The sequence below is a fragment of the Scyliorhinus torazame genome, chromosome 22 (assembly GCF_047496885.1).
Source record: "Scyliorhinus torazame isolate Kashiwa2021f chromosome 22, sScyTor2.1, whole genome shotgun sequence".
In the NCBI taxonomy this organism is placed as follows: Eukaryota; Metazoa; Chordata; class Chondrichthyes; order Carcharhiniformes; family Scyliorhinidae; genus Scyliorhinus; species Scyliorhinus torazame.
Window position 1 is genome coordinate 87304909 of NC_092728.1, and position 15492 is coordinate 87320400.

The following is a 15492-nucleotide window of genomic DNA, read 5'->3' on the forward strand; positions in this document are numbered from 1 at the left end:
TCTATCCCTGCCTCCCAGGTTCCCACCATTTCTAGGCTGCTGTTCCATTTTTACACCATTATTCAATAAGGAGCAACGTTGCATCCATGTTTGTTTTGTAAACGGCTTCACTTTACTCAAATGCAACACCGGGGAAGAATTAACTGCCAGTGATGCCCCCCCCCCCCCCGACCCCCGCGCGATAGTGGTGGGAGCCCCAGCCACTTCATTGGACAATGACCAGCTTCCCACGGGATCAGGGCCCTTATGGGGGGGGGGGATGGGCAGACAGATGGTGGTGGGAACCCTGTCCCCTGAGAGCTGCCGGCCAATTTGAAGCTGCAGGTTCCATTGCCAGGAGCGCCACCGGGAGCTGTGGTATTGCTTTGGGGCCTATCCAGAGAATCGGCGCTGAATGCCTGGATAGTGAGTAGGGTAGAATAGGGGTCACGCAATGGGGATCCAGGGCAGGGGGTAGGTTTTCAGTGGGCCCCCTTCTTCCACCACCCCCCATCCCATCTTTAGCACGTTGAAGGCCTTTGGGAGTCAGAGGAAACATGTGAGAGTCCTAGAAAATCCTTGAGCCATCATTAAGCTCCAGTGGTCTCACAGATATTTAGCTTTAAGTGGCTTATTTTCCACTCCCGACCTAAGTGGGTACAATTCCCAGCCCCGAATTAATCCAATACACTCCCCCCATTCGCTTGGCATCCTATCATTGTGTCCACTATGGCGGGTTCCAATAAATTAATTGTATTCCAACACATCACTTCCTTTCAACATGATGCCTGATTGCTGCATAAAATCCCTGGCAATCGTTTAATCACTCTAGTTGCTAAGGCATTGGAAAAAATCACATCATTCAGCTGCAGTAGCATCATTTGAATCTCGAAAGTTAATGACTGAATGTTGTTCAAATTGGGGCGAGTACTTCAAACCTCGTGGTGAGATCATATCAATTCTGTTTGTTCTTCCAGTAATTCAGATAGCATTGTTTCCTGTTGATATTAGATGAGTGGTACAACCTGGAAAACTCGCATTGGTTTGGCACTTGTCAGGAATAAGATGATGCTTTCACATTGTTTTAGCTTCACGTGAAGCCATACAAGCACAGGTGACGGTTGGTGTTTGAAGCTGGTTCGTTGTCAAAATTCCAGTGACTCCTGCTGGGGAAAAGGTCTTCAGCAGCTACTACACTTAAACGTGTGGTGATTGAAAAATGAGTATTAGCATGCTATTCAGTAATGGAAGTTGGTCATGACTACTCCTATATTTGACTAGCATACACACAATTTCATTATTCTTTCATGGAGTGTGGACATGACTGGCTACACCACCATTAACCAGCCCTAATTGCCCTCAGGAAGGTGGTGGCGAGCTGCTTTCCTGAACCGCTGCACTCCATGTGGTGGAGGTACACCTTCATTGCTGTTAGGAAGGTAGTTCCAGGATTTTGACCCAGCGACCGTGAAGGAACAGCGATATATTTCCAAGTCAAGATGATGTGTAGCTTGGTGGGCAACTTGCAGATGGTGCTGTTCCCATGTATCTGCTGCCCTTGTCCTTCTAGGTGGTAGAGGTTGTGAGTTTGCAAGGTGCTGTCAAAAGAGACTTGACAGGTTGCTGCAGTGCACCTTGTAGACAGTACATGCTGCTGCCACAGTGCATTGGTGGTGGATGGAGTGAAGGTTTATGGTGGTGGATCGGGTGTCAATCAAGAAAGCTCCATTGTCCTGGATGGTGTCAAGCTTCTTGAGTATTGTTGGGGCTGTACTCATCCAGGCAAGGGTTCCATCACACTCCTGATTTGTGCCTTTTTAGATGTGGGCAGGCTTTGGAGAGTCAGAAGGTGAGTTATTCCCTGCAGAATTCCCAGCCTCTGACCTGCTCTTGCGGCCACAGTATTTATATGGAAAGCCCGGTTCAATTTCTGGTCCATGGTAAGCCCAGGATGTTGACAGTGGGGGATTCAAGCCATTGAATGTCATGGGGAGCTGGTTAGATTCTGTCTCGTTGGAGATGGTCATTGCTTGCCACTTGTGTAGCAGAAACATTACTTGCCACTTATCAGCCCAAGTCTGAATGTTGTTCATGTCTTGCATATTGGCACACACTGCTTCAACATCTGAGGAGTCGCAAATGGTACTGGAACACTGCAATCATCAGCAAACATCTCCATTTCTCATTCATAGGAGCTGTAACTGTATAGTGTGAGAACTGGTTTGGTGGCAAATCTGAAATTCCTTTAAACAGTAAATTTAAACAGCTGAAAAAAGAGTCAGTCCTTCCTTTCGTTAAAAAAAAATGAGTTGACATTTAAGTGCGTTTACACAGAAGTCTCATTTCCCTGGTTGTAGAGTGGTATGATTGGGCAGTCTAATTCTTCAATTAGTATGTCTGCTAACTGCACCACTAATGAATTAAACATCTGCCGTGCGTTCTGTGCTGTAATTACGAATCCCCTACAAAAGGAACTGCACCTTAATTCGACATTGGCAGGGTTTTAAACTAAACTGAACAAAATCTACACATGATTGGCACTGACGGATGTGGTCGTGAATTGGTCTTTCAGCACTCTGAGCATATATGGGTGAACTGACTAGAAATTGACTGTATTTATCTCAAAGGTTTAATTCTGTAGGGAAATCACTTATGATTTAATCAAACAAATTTTGGAGATTTTATTTCTCTTTCTAATTTCCTTCCTTGTTGTCCGATGGGACTGGCTCATCCTGGGGTAATAATGTAGTGGGTTCAGATTGCGGTAAATGTGTGAGCTTAGAACATGTCCGAAACCGGCTCATTGATGAGGAACTCCATAGCTGAGCCTAACATTCACAAGCACGTTTGCCAATTGAGTTGACTCTGTTGCTCTGCAAAGCTGGTGTTCTGCCTATAAACCCAAGGGGACGGAGTGCTCCTACCACTGTCCAATTCACATCACCCAGCTCAGCATAGATTGAGGAACACAATTTGACCCCAAGACCAATGGCGAGGGTTCAATTCCCAAACCGGTTATTCAGTGAGGCTCATCTCAACCTTTTCCTCCTGAGGTGTGGTGATCCTCAGGTTAAATCACCACCAGTGAGCTCTTCCCCCTCAAAGGGGAAAGCAGCCTATGGTCATCTGGGATTGTGGTGACCTTACGGTTTTGTTACACACTGGCTAATGCATTGTGCACCAAGCCATGAGGAGAGACCTCCAGAAGATCTTTGTGAAGAAGAATTCTAATTACCTGTGGGAATGATCGGTAATGGAAAGCCACAATTCTGAGCAGTTTAGTAACTCGGAAGAGGTTTTGCACAAGTGTTTAGGCTGCTGAATTGAATGTCCCCTCCCCCCAGCTGATCTGGACAGTGTTAGCAAAGATGCATTATTTGCCCATCCCTAGATTACCTGAGAAGATGATGATGGGCTATCATTTTGAATGCATTGTTGCACCCTTGTTTTGCTGGTGCTTCCACTGTACTGCAATCCTGCCATCTTACAATGAATGTTCCACGATGACACTTGTGGGGTGGAAGTCCTGAACTAACCGGTGTCCGATTTTAATTCTAACACTGGATAAGATGGAAGCTTGATTATGCCCATACTGATTAGGTAGTCATTGTATAATGGTCATACTGTGAATATGGTGCCTTTCAGGAGAAGCTAGATCAGCACAAGAGGGAGAAAGGAACAGAAGGATATACTGTTAGGGTTAGATGAAAAAGGAAGGAAGGGGGCTTGTATAGATCATAAGGTCAGTATACACCGGTTGGATTGAATGGCCTGTTTCAATTTGTAAATTCCGCACAATATAATAAATTGGACTGTGTAGAATTTATTATAGAATATAGCAATAAGCAGCAGTAAAGCATGTTAATAGCAGTCAGGTGAAGTTTAAAGGGCTGTAGAATGAACACACGCTGTGATGCAGGAAGTGGGTATGCAGCACACTGCTTTCTCGAAAGGAACCCCTGCAGGAAGCCACATTCTCGTTGCTCCTAATCTCACTGGGAAAGCTATCTTTTTATAGTAATCTGAGGATGCATTTCAAAATATTTTTCCTGGCCTTCACAGTGTTTGGTTCTGATGTTGGGCGAGCGAGAGAATGTGCATGTGTGTGTCTGGAGAGGATACGGAATCTGCTCATGGTATTGCATTAGGCATGAGCCAGACTAACCTGCTCTGTTTAAATGTATTCCTCCGCTACTGTAGCTAAGATCTGATTGATTTGTGTGTGGCGCCTGTTCACTTTATTCTGGCATGGATCTTGCAGCAGCATATGCCATCACTCAAACTTACCCATAGTTGCCATATCCTTCATGAGGCACAGATAAAACAATCACTGGCAATTCTTTTCTGGATATACGTCAGACAAATGACCAGTTTGAATATTGTACTAATTTCATGGTGTTTATTTTTAGAGTTTATATTTAATAGTCAGGTTTACGCAGTAGAATGTGTTTGTATTTTGAGTTTTTCTGTTACTCATCGTTTTGTTTAACCTTTTAACATTTTGTTTGTTTTTATTTTGTGTTTTATTTAAACAAAACATTTTGTAAATTGCATCCCCCCCCCCCACCCCCCACTTGTTTTTATTTTTCAAATCTTTCCCCCTGCGCTACTGCCTCTGAGCTAGCTAGAAAGGCCAGTGACGTTAATAATCACTGGCAGTCAGGGCAACCCATGGAAGAAGCTACAGACAGAGTGGGGAGTGCCCAACCTGGAGGAAGGTGATTGGTGCAAGTGTGGTGAGGTCACCGATGATTTTATTTGTTTCTTATCTTGAGCGGAGCGCACCTTCAAATTCACACGTCGGTCAAGATGGATTTTGTAGAAGGTGAAAAATTCTGGGTAATGTTGACTAAAAAACATTGTAGCCGGTCGGATGGAACATCAAAATATTCATTTTTCACTTGGCCTAACTATGCACGGGAGCACAGTGGTTAGCACTTTTGCTTCACATCGCAAGGGACCCAGGTTCGATTTCCGGCTTGGGTCACTGTCTGTGCGGAGTCTGCACGTCCTCCCTGTGTCTGCGTGGGTTTGCTCCGGTTTCCTCCCACAAGTCCAGACAGACGCGTTTGTTAGGTGAATCGGACATTCTGAATTCTCCCCCTCTGTACCCGAACAGGCGTCGGGAGTGTGGGGACTAGGGGATTTTCACAGTAACTCCATTGCAGTGTTAATGTGACACTAATAAAGAATATAAAAAACGTTTCAATCTTTACACATGCAACCTCCCTTAGTCAGAGGGCAAAAAAAAAACAAGCTGGAAAGAAAACACACACATTTAAACAATTTATGTTTAACCAAATGGGTGGTGCACATTTGCCATCAGATTAGCATTTTGGCTGCATTTAATTCCAATAGCCTGAACTTGACAGTTTTCTTAGCTTCTGATGTGCAACCCATCTACCATTCCATGCCAGGGCCAGTGAGACTGATTGAGACAGTACTTCACAGTTGTGATGTCTTCTGCTATAAGCTAACAGCTCCTCCTATCTTCTGAAACCAGTACCCATGCACTCTTCAGCCACCTCCCATCCCATTTGAACTTTGACAGTCAGTCAATGATTCTGCCAAGCAGTTAAAATGATCAGTTCCTTCCTCCCTTCCTACGCAGATAAGAAATCACAAACCATTTGCAGTTCGTCCAAGACATTTTTCCATAATTTGCTGTCTATACTACTCCAATTGATTGGTGTCTGTTTAATTCCCTTACTACTCAACTGAGAATGACAGTTGGTGTGAATTAAGAAAGGGAGTTCACTTATAACATCATTTGTAGATCTTGCCAGCTCAGTTGCTATCCTGTTGTAAAACAGAACTAGCACGGTTCAACTCTCGAGTCAGATCTAAACACCCTTCAACGCTGTCGTGTGTGTAATGCATAAACTGTTTATGCACATCTATATATTGTGTGAAAGTGAAGCAGTTTTGATCGTTTCAAAAACGTGGATTATTTATTTGCTTCGCAACTGTCATGTGAGAGTACCTTTAAGAAATGGGTGGTTACTACTGCAGTGATGTCAGAGTGTGGGTGGAGCTGGTCTGGTCTGTCAGCTTTTTACTTTTGTTTTTGAGCAGGCTGCAGGGTGTGTTTTAGTTTTGTTTTCAGAGTTGGAGCTGAGCCAGACCAAGCAGGTGTACTGATCTCTCTGCCATCAAAAGACTATCTCTTGATCATTTCGTGAATTCAGAATTATAAATGTTCTCAGTAGTGAATTTAAACCTAATGTGCTTCTGTTGAAAGGTGTTTCTTCTGTCTTCTGGATGTTGTTTGGGAAGTTTAAAAGATTACTTAGTGTTGTATTCTTTGGGGGTTGTATTTGAATTAATGGTTGCTAAGATGTTCCCTGTATGTTTTAAAAAGGTTAACTTGAGTTCATAGAATAAACATTGTTTTGCTTTTACAAAATACTTTTCCATTTCTGCGGTACCACACCTGTAGAGTGGGCCATGTGTTCCCCATACCGCAATCTATTAAAAGTTGTGGGTCAGGTGAACTCCATGATACACTTTGGGGTTCTCTAAACCCTGGCCCATAACACAACAAAAAGGAAGTGCTACCAACCAATCAAAACTAACTCTGGAACTAGCTTTAAAAAAAAACCTGGATTTCCAATGGAGACTTGGAAGGATTTGCTTCCCTGCTCGTGGGACAAGTTCCACGATTCTGTTTGGTGGCTCACATCACATTTGAGGTTTTAAATCAACACCGCAAAAGTAAAAGGAAATAAGACCCTTGTATTTACGCAGCACTTCATCATGGCTCTGAAATGTGGCAAAGCACTTCCCATACAATGAATGGTTTGGAGATTCAGTGACTCAGAGCCAACAAGAAAAATAACCGGATGGGTTGTGGCATGGGAAAGGACAGGGGCTGATGAAGTTGATGTCTTTGGCTGCTCTACCCGTCAGATAATGCAGTGTCACAGTCAAAAACCTGCAGCCGACTGCCACTGTTCGGATACTACAGGGCGGCGACTGAATTCACTTTGTTTAAATACTTTTCGCTTCAGGCAGGTAAATATCTCACCAGAGAAGAGATGCGGTTGACTCTTAAAATGCTCTCTGAAATGGGTGAACAAGCCACTCGGTTTGAGGGCAATTAGGGATGGTCAACAAATGCTGGCCCAGCCAGCGACTCGCACATCCCATGAATACATTTTTAAAAAGAGACCAGGTCAATTATTAGCTTGAATACTCATAGCACCTTTAAGTTGTCATGTGTTAATGACTGAATTAGTTCCCCGTTTGCAATGTACCAGTTCCCTGAGGACTTTCAAGGTGGAATACCCCCAGCTGCTGTGTCTAACTCTCCCCAGATGATTTCCCAAAAGGTTGGAGCGGCAATGTCTCTGTGCTTTTACGCGGAGAGCAAGGACGCTAGTCTCTCCTCTTGAGACTAATTTCCATCACGACGGTCGGTGGGAGGGAAAACACTCCAAATCTGCTGACCATAACCTTGTTAATCATGCAGCCGTATGTTTCACGCCATGTTCAGTGGCGGGACAGGCCTGGATGACGCGCAGTCTGCCATCGTGTCCTGGTGCCCTGTTGAAAAGGCGCCCAACAACACTGACCCACTATCAATGACCCACCATCAAAGGAAGAAGGTGACCTCCCTGAAAATGAAGATGGATTGGCAGGCACTTTCTGAGGCTGGAAGTTGAAACCACCCCCCCCCTTCCCTCTCCCACCCCAGACACCCATTAATAGAAAAGAGTCCAAAATGGGGCAGCCATAGCAGCAGATGTTGTTATGTAAACATTCTCTGTACTTTCCAGCATCTTGCAGACAGAATTGACATGGATAACTGTTGGCAAAGGGAGGAATGTTGGCCAAGACTCCATACAAATTAGGATGTAACGTGCCTCATTGGTTTTCATTGGTTGTAATTAAGTTTACTTTGCGTTTGTGTGGCGGTCACTGTACTGGCTTGGCAGATGGTAACAGCTGGCACCCTGTCTCCAGATCGGTCTGGTTGTTCATGTAGTGAATGGTGTGCTGGATGAACAGACAGCATGCAACATCATTGACAGGAGATGGAAGTTACACTACTATTGCATATTTTGCATAATTACTGTCAAGTTGTGTTGCCAACTCTGACTGGACATATTCCAGGAGATGTTGGCGTAAGTGGCATCACCGAAAGCCAGTGGCGTAGTGCGAGTGGGTGAACTATTTAACTTGTCCAAATGTCTCATACACCCACTGCCTCGCCCCACTTCCCCTGGCCACTCGCCAAGATTCTGTTCTTCGGCATTTATTTCTACTTTTGGTTGCTTCTCCTCCACCCCTACCACCACCACCCCACCCCGCGTAGGACACATCTGGTACGGTTACTGTTCAAGATTAGGAGACAGCGTGTCTAAAAATTGGCGACCCTCCCATCCACTGCCTCTTCGGTGTTGAGGAAATGCGTTTGAACCTTTCATGACTGGTACAGGAAAGGCCCAGGCTTTAGGCAGGGCCTGAGTGGTCATTTCCCCCTCTTGTCGCTGCCACGTCTCTACCGACCTAGTGCCAGCCAGGTTACTGTGTTGTCAGCAGCTTCGCGGATTGGCCAAGTGACCCTTTCAGGCCATTTTAATCGATGTAATTTTTCTAGCCTAGCAGCAAAGCAGGGTAGTGCTGCTTACTCTTATCTGTAGCCTCAGGACTCTTTAGCTGTGTAGATCTTTCTAGGCTGGCTATTGGTGCTATGCATTTTACAGGCAGGGGCAGTTGAAAGTCCGGATAGTTGCCCCTCGCTTAGTCACTCGTTCTTTTACCTCCTGGCTCACTCATGGTTCTGTCAGTTTCTCTCTCTCTCTCTCTCTCTCTCGGTCAAGGAGAGGATCAGACCGCATCCTTGGGGAAAAAGTAGGCAGTGGCCCGGAGCAACATTTGTGAACACTATAGCTGTGTGCAATCATGTCTATTACGTTCCGTTTCATTGCGCTGTGCCTGCGTGGCTGCTTGCGAATGCAGTAAATACTTGTTGATGAATGGACTATGACCAGAGACTACCATTAAAGAATGGAAACCGAATTATCGTGGATTGCATTTAATTATTGCTGGGTGATTGATGGCTTATCCGGCAGTCTACCCAGCCATTCCCAGAGGATTGGCAACCATAGCAGCTGCCCGCTTTTCAATCTGCCCTTACTTTCTCTTGTCGATTCCACCTATTGTTAGTATTACTGGGAGCAGAAACCCCTCTGCGTTTTCAATAGCCTTTCTGAGCTTCGTACGAGAAGAATGGGTTATCAGCACCTCAATCCTGCTCTACAGTTCATGGGCTGAAGTAACACATGCATCCACTCCCACAATTGTTGAACATCACCAATCAGTACCCCTAGCTTGACCAGTTTAAAAGCACTTGGGGCTGAGATTTCCTTCCAAGCCTTTGGCGAAGGAATGGGAGTCAGGATGGCAAGACAAGGAGGTGGGGCGCTGCTCATGGGATTGGGAGTTTTACATGCGTCACTGTTGGTAGATACGGAGACCCTGCCCCTTTGCATACAGTGACACTGCATTTTGTGTATATGGGGAAAATCTAGCCTTTTGCCTGCATGGGACCATGCACAGCACCCAAGTGCTTTGCGTATGGCATTTTGCAGGTTTTGCACATGGAGGTATGAATTTTTTTTTTCTTCTGTCTGGCTCTTTTTGAATTTTCTCTGCATTAGGACGTGAAATAGAGACTTCCCAGTTTCACCACAAGTATGTACTTCCCTGCTCCAAAGCATTGGACGACCCTGCACTTTTAACTGGCGTAGGATTGTCAAAATAGACATCTGACTTTAATCGCACTCAGCCTTCCACCGGAGAAATTGCAGAACAGAACTTTTTAAGAGGCAAGGCGTTTGGAATGTTTTTTTAGTGCAAGTATTTTCTCAACTGAAATGAAGGGCTTTGTTTAAACGCAATTCGGTTTCGACTCCGAAGACCATGGGCAATGGTGCTCATTTTCTGCTGACAAACTGTTTGCTTCGGTTGACCCACGTTCCATTCTGACTGTCCAGAATCAGTGCTCTGCATTCCAGCATAAATTTCTCATGCCGTCCAGACATGTGGTCTGTCACCTCCTCTTGTTTCTGTTGCGAGACTCGTGCATAAGGAACCATTGTTCAAACCAAAGAGGGGCATATTTGAACAGCAAAGTACACATTTGCTACCTCCCTACTGTCTGTGTTCCTCTTTCCACCAGACGGGGAAGGAACACTTGAACTTTTATTTCTTTGCAATTTAAATAAGATTGTTTTATCATGTGTGGTGCTTTAATTGGATACTACCTTCTGAAGCCTGAGCTTTATTTAAGCTTTGATAAAAGTAATGTTGCGTTTCGTTTATGAAAATAATTATATTCTGTGCTGCATTTTCCATCGACAATTGTCTTCACTTTTCTGAGACATGTCGACTGTACTTCCACACACAATTCAATCTTTAAAGGCTACTTGTCCTAAACTCTACAATGAATGCTGCAGTTCACTTACCAGATGGGGCATTTGAAGTAGGCATGTTAGAAGGCATAGGTGGCATGGTTGGTAATAAGTTCAGTGCCAGTTGGCGCCTGTCCTGATGGTTCTGATCGCGTTGGATCTCGTTGGTTGTAATTAGGTTGATTTTGTGTTTCTGTGGCGGTGGTTGGACTGGCTTGGCAGCTGGCAACAGCTGGCACCTTGCCTCCAGCTGTGCAATCAGATAGGTCTGGTTGTTTGCCAGTGACGCTAAATGTTGATACTTGTGCTCTAGGTCCCTGTAGCGGTTCGAAAGCTGCATCATCTCTGCTGTCTGGTTGAGAATTTTGTTCTCGAGCTGGGAGACTTCGAGTGCGTTGTCCCGCTTGCGAATGATCTCGTGCAAGAGCTGCATGTACAGCTGCGTGACCCGCGAGTTCATGTTCCGACTCTCCTTCCGCAGGAGCTTCACTTCATTGACGACACCCCCATCTACCTCAACAAGCTGCTGCAAGCTTTCAATCTGCCTTTTTTGTTTCAGCAACTCATTGTTGAGCACCTCCAGCTCTTGCTTATGGACCCTGCTCTCCGGGATCGAGTCAGGCTTTGAGTTCACACAAACAGCGCCTGTAACCTTCTGCTGGGGCACAATGAAGGTGTAGGAACACTTGTTTTCCATGGACACTGTGGCGCGTTTGTATCTGTTCTTGTAGATAAACTGCCCATCGCCTTCCTCATTAGCCTGAAATTCCTCCATGTTGTCCACATTGACCGTGAGCTTGACCAGTGTCAACAAGACTACAAGAGTCAGTTTCTTCATGGTGTTCCTATGGGTGTGCATCTTCTGTTAGGGTGACAGAGTAATGATAATCAATAACATAATTCTGAAATGGCACAGTGGAAAGAGAACATGATTGAAATTATAAAAGGATAACTCCCCCAAAATAATTTACTGCTGTGAAGTCATGCTTTCTTGACAATGTTGTTGTTGTAAAATTTAACAAATGCCTTCATCTGGTGGAAACGGTCTTTACCCAACTATATTTCACTGTCTACAAATGCAGACAAATGAACCCTGAGTTTAGTGTTAACCTTTACAACTATGTCTATTAATGTTAGCCAGACCCAGCTGTGATCACCTCTTACACAAACACAGACCGTTCTATTTGTTCTTTCGCTATAAATTCACGCTGGTTGTAAATTTGCACTTTGAGTCTGTTCACATCAGCCAGGGCTGCATTTATCTCCGCCATGCAAGCTTCAGCACCTTGCTCTTGGTCCAGATCGTGACAGGAAAGTGAGAAATTTGTGTCAAGCTGGTGAGGATTCTGATCCACATTTCCAGCCAAATTTAACTTGGGGACAGCTGTCAGCGTTTGCACACAAACTGGGTCATCCTGACTTCACGCTGCCCATGGGGACCGAGGGTATTAACAGGCTGTTGCTCAGTCACCTGTTACCACATATGTCCTCGTTCATCTTCATTTATACGCAAAGGCTTGTATAATTGGATACTGCTGAATAATCCTTATCCTTTTAGTAACAGATTTGTGAAATCTATAGACTGCAATATGCCTTGAAAATTAACTTCATTTATTAGCATTTCAATGTAAAGTAAAGTCGCCAGAGTCCCAGATGACCATAGGCTGCTTTACCCTTTGAGGGAGGAGAGCTGATTAGTGGTGATTTAACCGGAGGATCACCACAAGGGCAAGGTTGAGAAGGCGGGGCCTACTGGCTGTCCGACCTCTCCGAATCTCTCCAAATGGAGAAAATCAAATTCGCCATCCGAGGGTCAGACGACGGCTTCCACAGAACGTGGGAGCCATTCACCCAATTGTTCCAGAACCTGTTTGCGGCCAACGAACAAGTAGAAGAATAGCCAGGTAGCCAAGAATCAGGGGAAAGTAGCCGAGGCATGAGAGGGAGGGATAGACAGGGGGTGTGGGGTATGGGGGACGGGGGACAGCTAAACCCAAGAGAAAAGAAAGGCGAACCACAGGAGAAAGGGGGTGGCGGGGGGGGAAGAGGGAGGAGATAGGGAACGATAGAGGGGAACCAGAGAGGTGAGGGGGAGGCAAGGGAATGATAGCCGGAAGGAGGGCACGGGAAACGATAACAAACTTGGCATCTCGGCAGCGAAATCCATCCGGGAGAAGCAAGTGACAGCACCAACACCAGATCCATTCGAGTATTGCCCTCTGTAATTGTTTCTCCGGCACCCAAATGTAAATCTACCTCCCCAGTTTCTCCCCCCCCCCCCCCCCCCCCACCCCCACCCCCCCAACAAACAGATGCCTACTTATGTATTTAAAATAATATTGCCAATTGTACAGAGTTGCTGTTGTTGAGCTAGTGAATAATACCCTACCAGTTATTTTTTTTTTGTTTTGTTTGTGCTCTATGTATATTTTATTCTGTGTACATAACGGTAAATATACTTTGTTCAAAAACTCAATAAAAAAACATTGATTTAAAAAAAAGAGAAAGCTGGGTCTTCACTGGGTACCTCAGCTGGTACAGGAATTGAACCCTCACTGTCAGCCACACTCTGCATCACAAACCAACCGTCCAGCCAACTGAGCTAAGCCAGCTAATGTACTAATCTGAAGACTACATAAACAGCAGTACAATCTGGTCTTCCTCTAGAAACTTGTCTGTAAAGAACTTTCTTAGAAGTTGTGAGAGACTGCCTGGCTGTTCACATACCTCACCTTGAAGATAGGTGAAGTTTCCAGTGTGGGTTTTGCTTAGTTACCCCCTTTCACACCATTTTAAAATGAAGCAGACCTTGTTGAAGTCTTGCTCTATTGAACCTTGTTGAACACCTTGGGCGAAATTCTCCGGTATCGGCGCGATGTCCGCCGACCGGCGCCCAAAACGGCGCAAATCAGTTGGGCATCGCGCCGCCCCAAAGGTGCGGAATCCTCCGCATCTTGGGGGCTGAGCCCCAACCTTAAGGGGCTAGGCCCGCGCCAGACTGATTTCCGCCCCGCCAGATGGCGGAAAAGGCCTTTGGTGCCATGCCAGCGGGCACGGAAATGACATCTTCGGGTGGCGCACGCGCGGGAGCGTTAGCGGCCGCTCACGGCATCCCCGCGCATGCGCTGTGGAGGGAGTCTCTTCCGCCTCCGCCATGGTGGAGACCGTGGCGAAGGCGGAAGGAAAAGAGTGCCCCCACGGCACAGGCCCACCCACGGATCGGTGGGCCCCGATCGTGGGCCAGGCCACTGTGGTGACACCCCCCGGGGCCAGATCGCCCCACGCCCCCCCCAGGACCCCGGAGCCCGCCCGCGCCGCCTTGTCCCGCCGGTAAGGTAGGTGGTTTAATCTACGCCGGTGGGACAGGCATTTTAGCAGCGGGATTTTGGCCCATCCGGGCCGGAGAATCGCGGGGGGGAGCCGCCAACCGGCGCGGCGCGATTCCCGCCCCTGCCGAATATCCGGTGCCGGAGAATTCAGCAACCGGCGGGGGCGGGATTCACGCCAGCCCCCGGCGATTCTCCGACCTGGCGGGGGATCAGAGAATCTCGCCCCTTGTGACCCTCGGGTCATAAAGCAGGATGGTGAACACGCAACTGGGGGGGCCTCTTCCTTATCAATATCCTGTTCTATTGTCTGAATTATTTTACCATCCTACTCCAGTGTTCACTCTTTTCTTTCTATCTTTGCTTTCCCGAACTGTGACCTTACCCAGGAACGTCTTTGAGATCACAAGATAGGACCTGCAAGCATACAGTTAATGAACCCAATTCTGCCTACGCTAGCTGTTCTGAATTGCTCGATATTAGAAATGTGAAAACACATCTATATTCTTACAGATTCTTCTCTGCCACATTCACGTCATGTTGTCTTCAGAGATAATGCTGCGGGTCTGGGGCACCTCTTTAAATGAGCTGTGCACCAGAGGATAAATTTAGTGAAATTATGATATATGTTCCACTGATTATAAATACTCCTATCGTTTCCTATTGCATTAAATTATTAATAACCATTTGGAGCCCAGCCATGCAAAGAGGGCAAATGTCATTGGTGATAAACTGAGTTGAAAGGGCACAAAGATCTACATACTATTACAAAAGAGCCAGTCTACGTATGAGGACCGGTTGCCCCCCACCCCCCCCCTGCCTTTTAATGATTCTGACTCGTCGGTGTACGTGATTGTATCTCGTTTGCTACGAGCTGTGAGCTCTCTCGAACCCTGTAGTCACAAAGAGAACATTTCCACAGCTTTTGTTTGATGAATACTTGGGTTTGCGATCCCTCCGCTTCCATGTGTGCTTAGCATTGTTTGCCCATCATACTGAAAATCCACCAAAAGGAGGTTTAGGCAAATTGTACTCGAGATATGAGCCGTAATAGCGGTGGGAGACGTTTAGATTTGGTTGGTGAAAGGTTGTGCAACGGATAGAAATCATCATTACCAGATGTTCAAGCGAAATTGTACTTTGGTTAATTAAGTGGCTTTTATTTTGATGGGTTTGTAAACTCAGCAAGCAACTTAGTCGCTTGGAGGAGAGAAGCTGTACTAATTGGTCTCAGGGAGAAATCCAATTGAGAGACCTGCAGTAATTAGCTTGGAGTCTCAGGGTCCAAGTGGTGGAGAAATGCAAAGCTTGTTTTAGAACAGAATGCCTCTGTTAAATATATCTGTGTCTTTCTGTTTGCTTTTGGGATAGTTCATTAAAGAATATTTTATGGCAGCGATTGTCTCTGAGGGGTGTCTATAATAAAGTTTTAGTGACATCGAAACAAACCTGTTGGACTTTAACCTGGTGTTGTAAGACTTCATACTATAATAAAGAACAGTGTGAGTCAGTGTAATTCCCCTCTTACTGCCATTATATACAAGTCTGTTTATAAAAAAACGTGGAAAGCTTAATAAATCCCAGACCCTAAGAATGTCTTACATCGTTTTAGTGAGAATTCCAATATTTGAATCAGCTTGTGGGGAACATATGAGCAATCCTTATGCCGACAGAGCACCTGCTCATGGAAAAATATGATCCCTGAGAGACGCATGAACTTTTTGGATGAGTCAGGAGTGTGGCGTTTTTAATGGAAGTGACAATGGGAA

The 15492-nt window shown here is 45.7% G+C and overlaps 2 protein-coding genes across 6 annotated transcripts in view; one reads left to right on the forward strand and one right to left on the reverse strand.

Moving 5' to 3' along the window:
• The window catches only part of LOC140399187 (ras-specific guanine nucleotide-releasing factor RalGPS1-like), an 839817-nt gene that overhangs the window by 365107 nt on the left and 459218 nt on the right, over positions 1-15492 (forward strand). The window lies entirely within an intron of this gene.
• LOC140399186 (angiopoietin-related protein 2-like) overlaps positions 1-15492 on the reverse strand; it is a 59249-nt gene that overhangs the window by 33137 nt on the left and 10620 nt on the right. Inside the window, exon 2 of the mRNA XM_072488519.1 lies at positions 10452-11259. Coding sequence (XP_072344620.1) covers positions 10452-11256 — 805 coding nt within the window. The 5' untranslated portion in view covers positions 11257-11259. The remainder of the gene's footprint in view (positions 1-10451; positions 11260-15492) is intronic.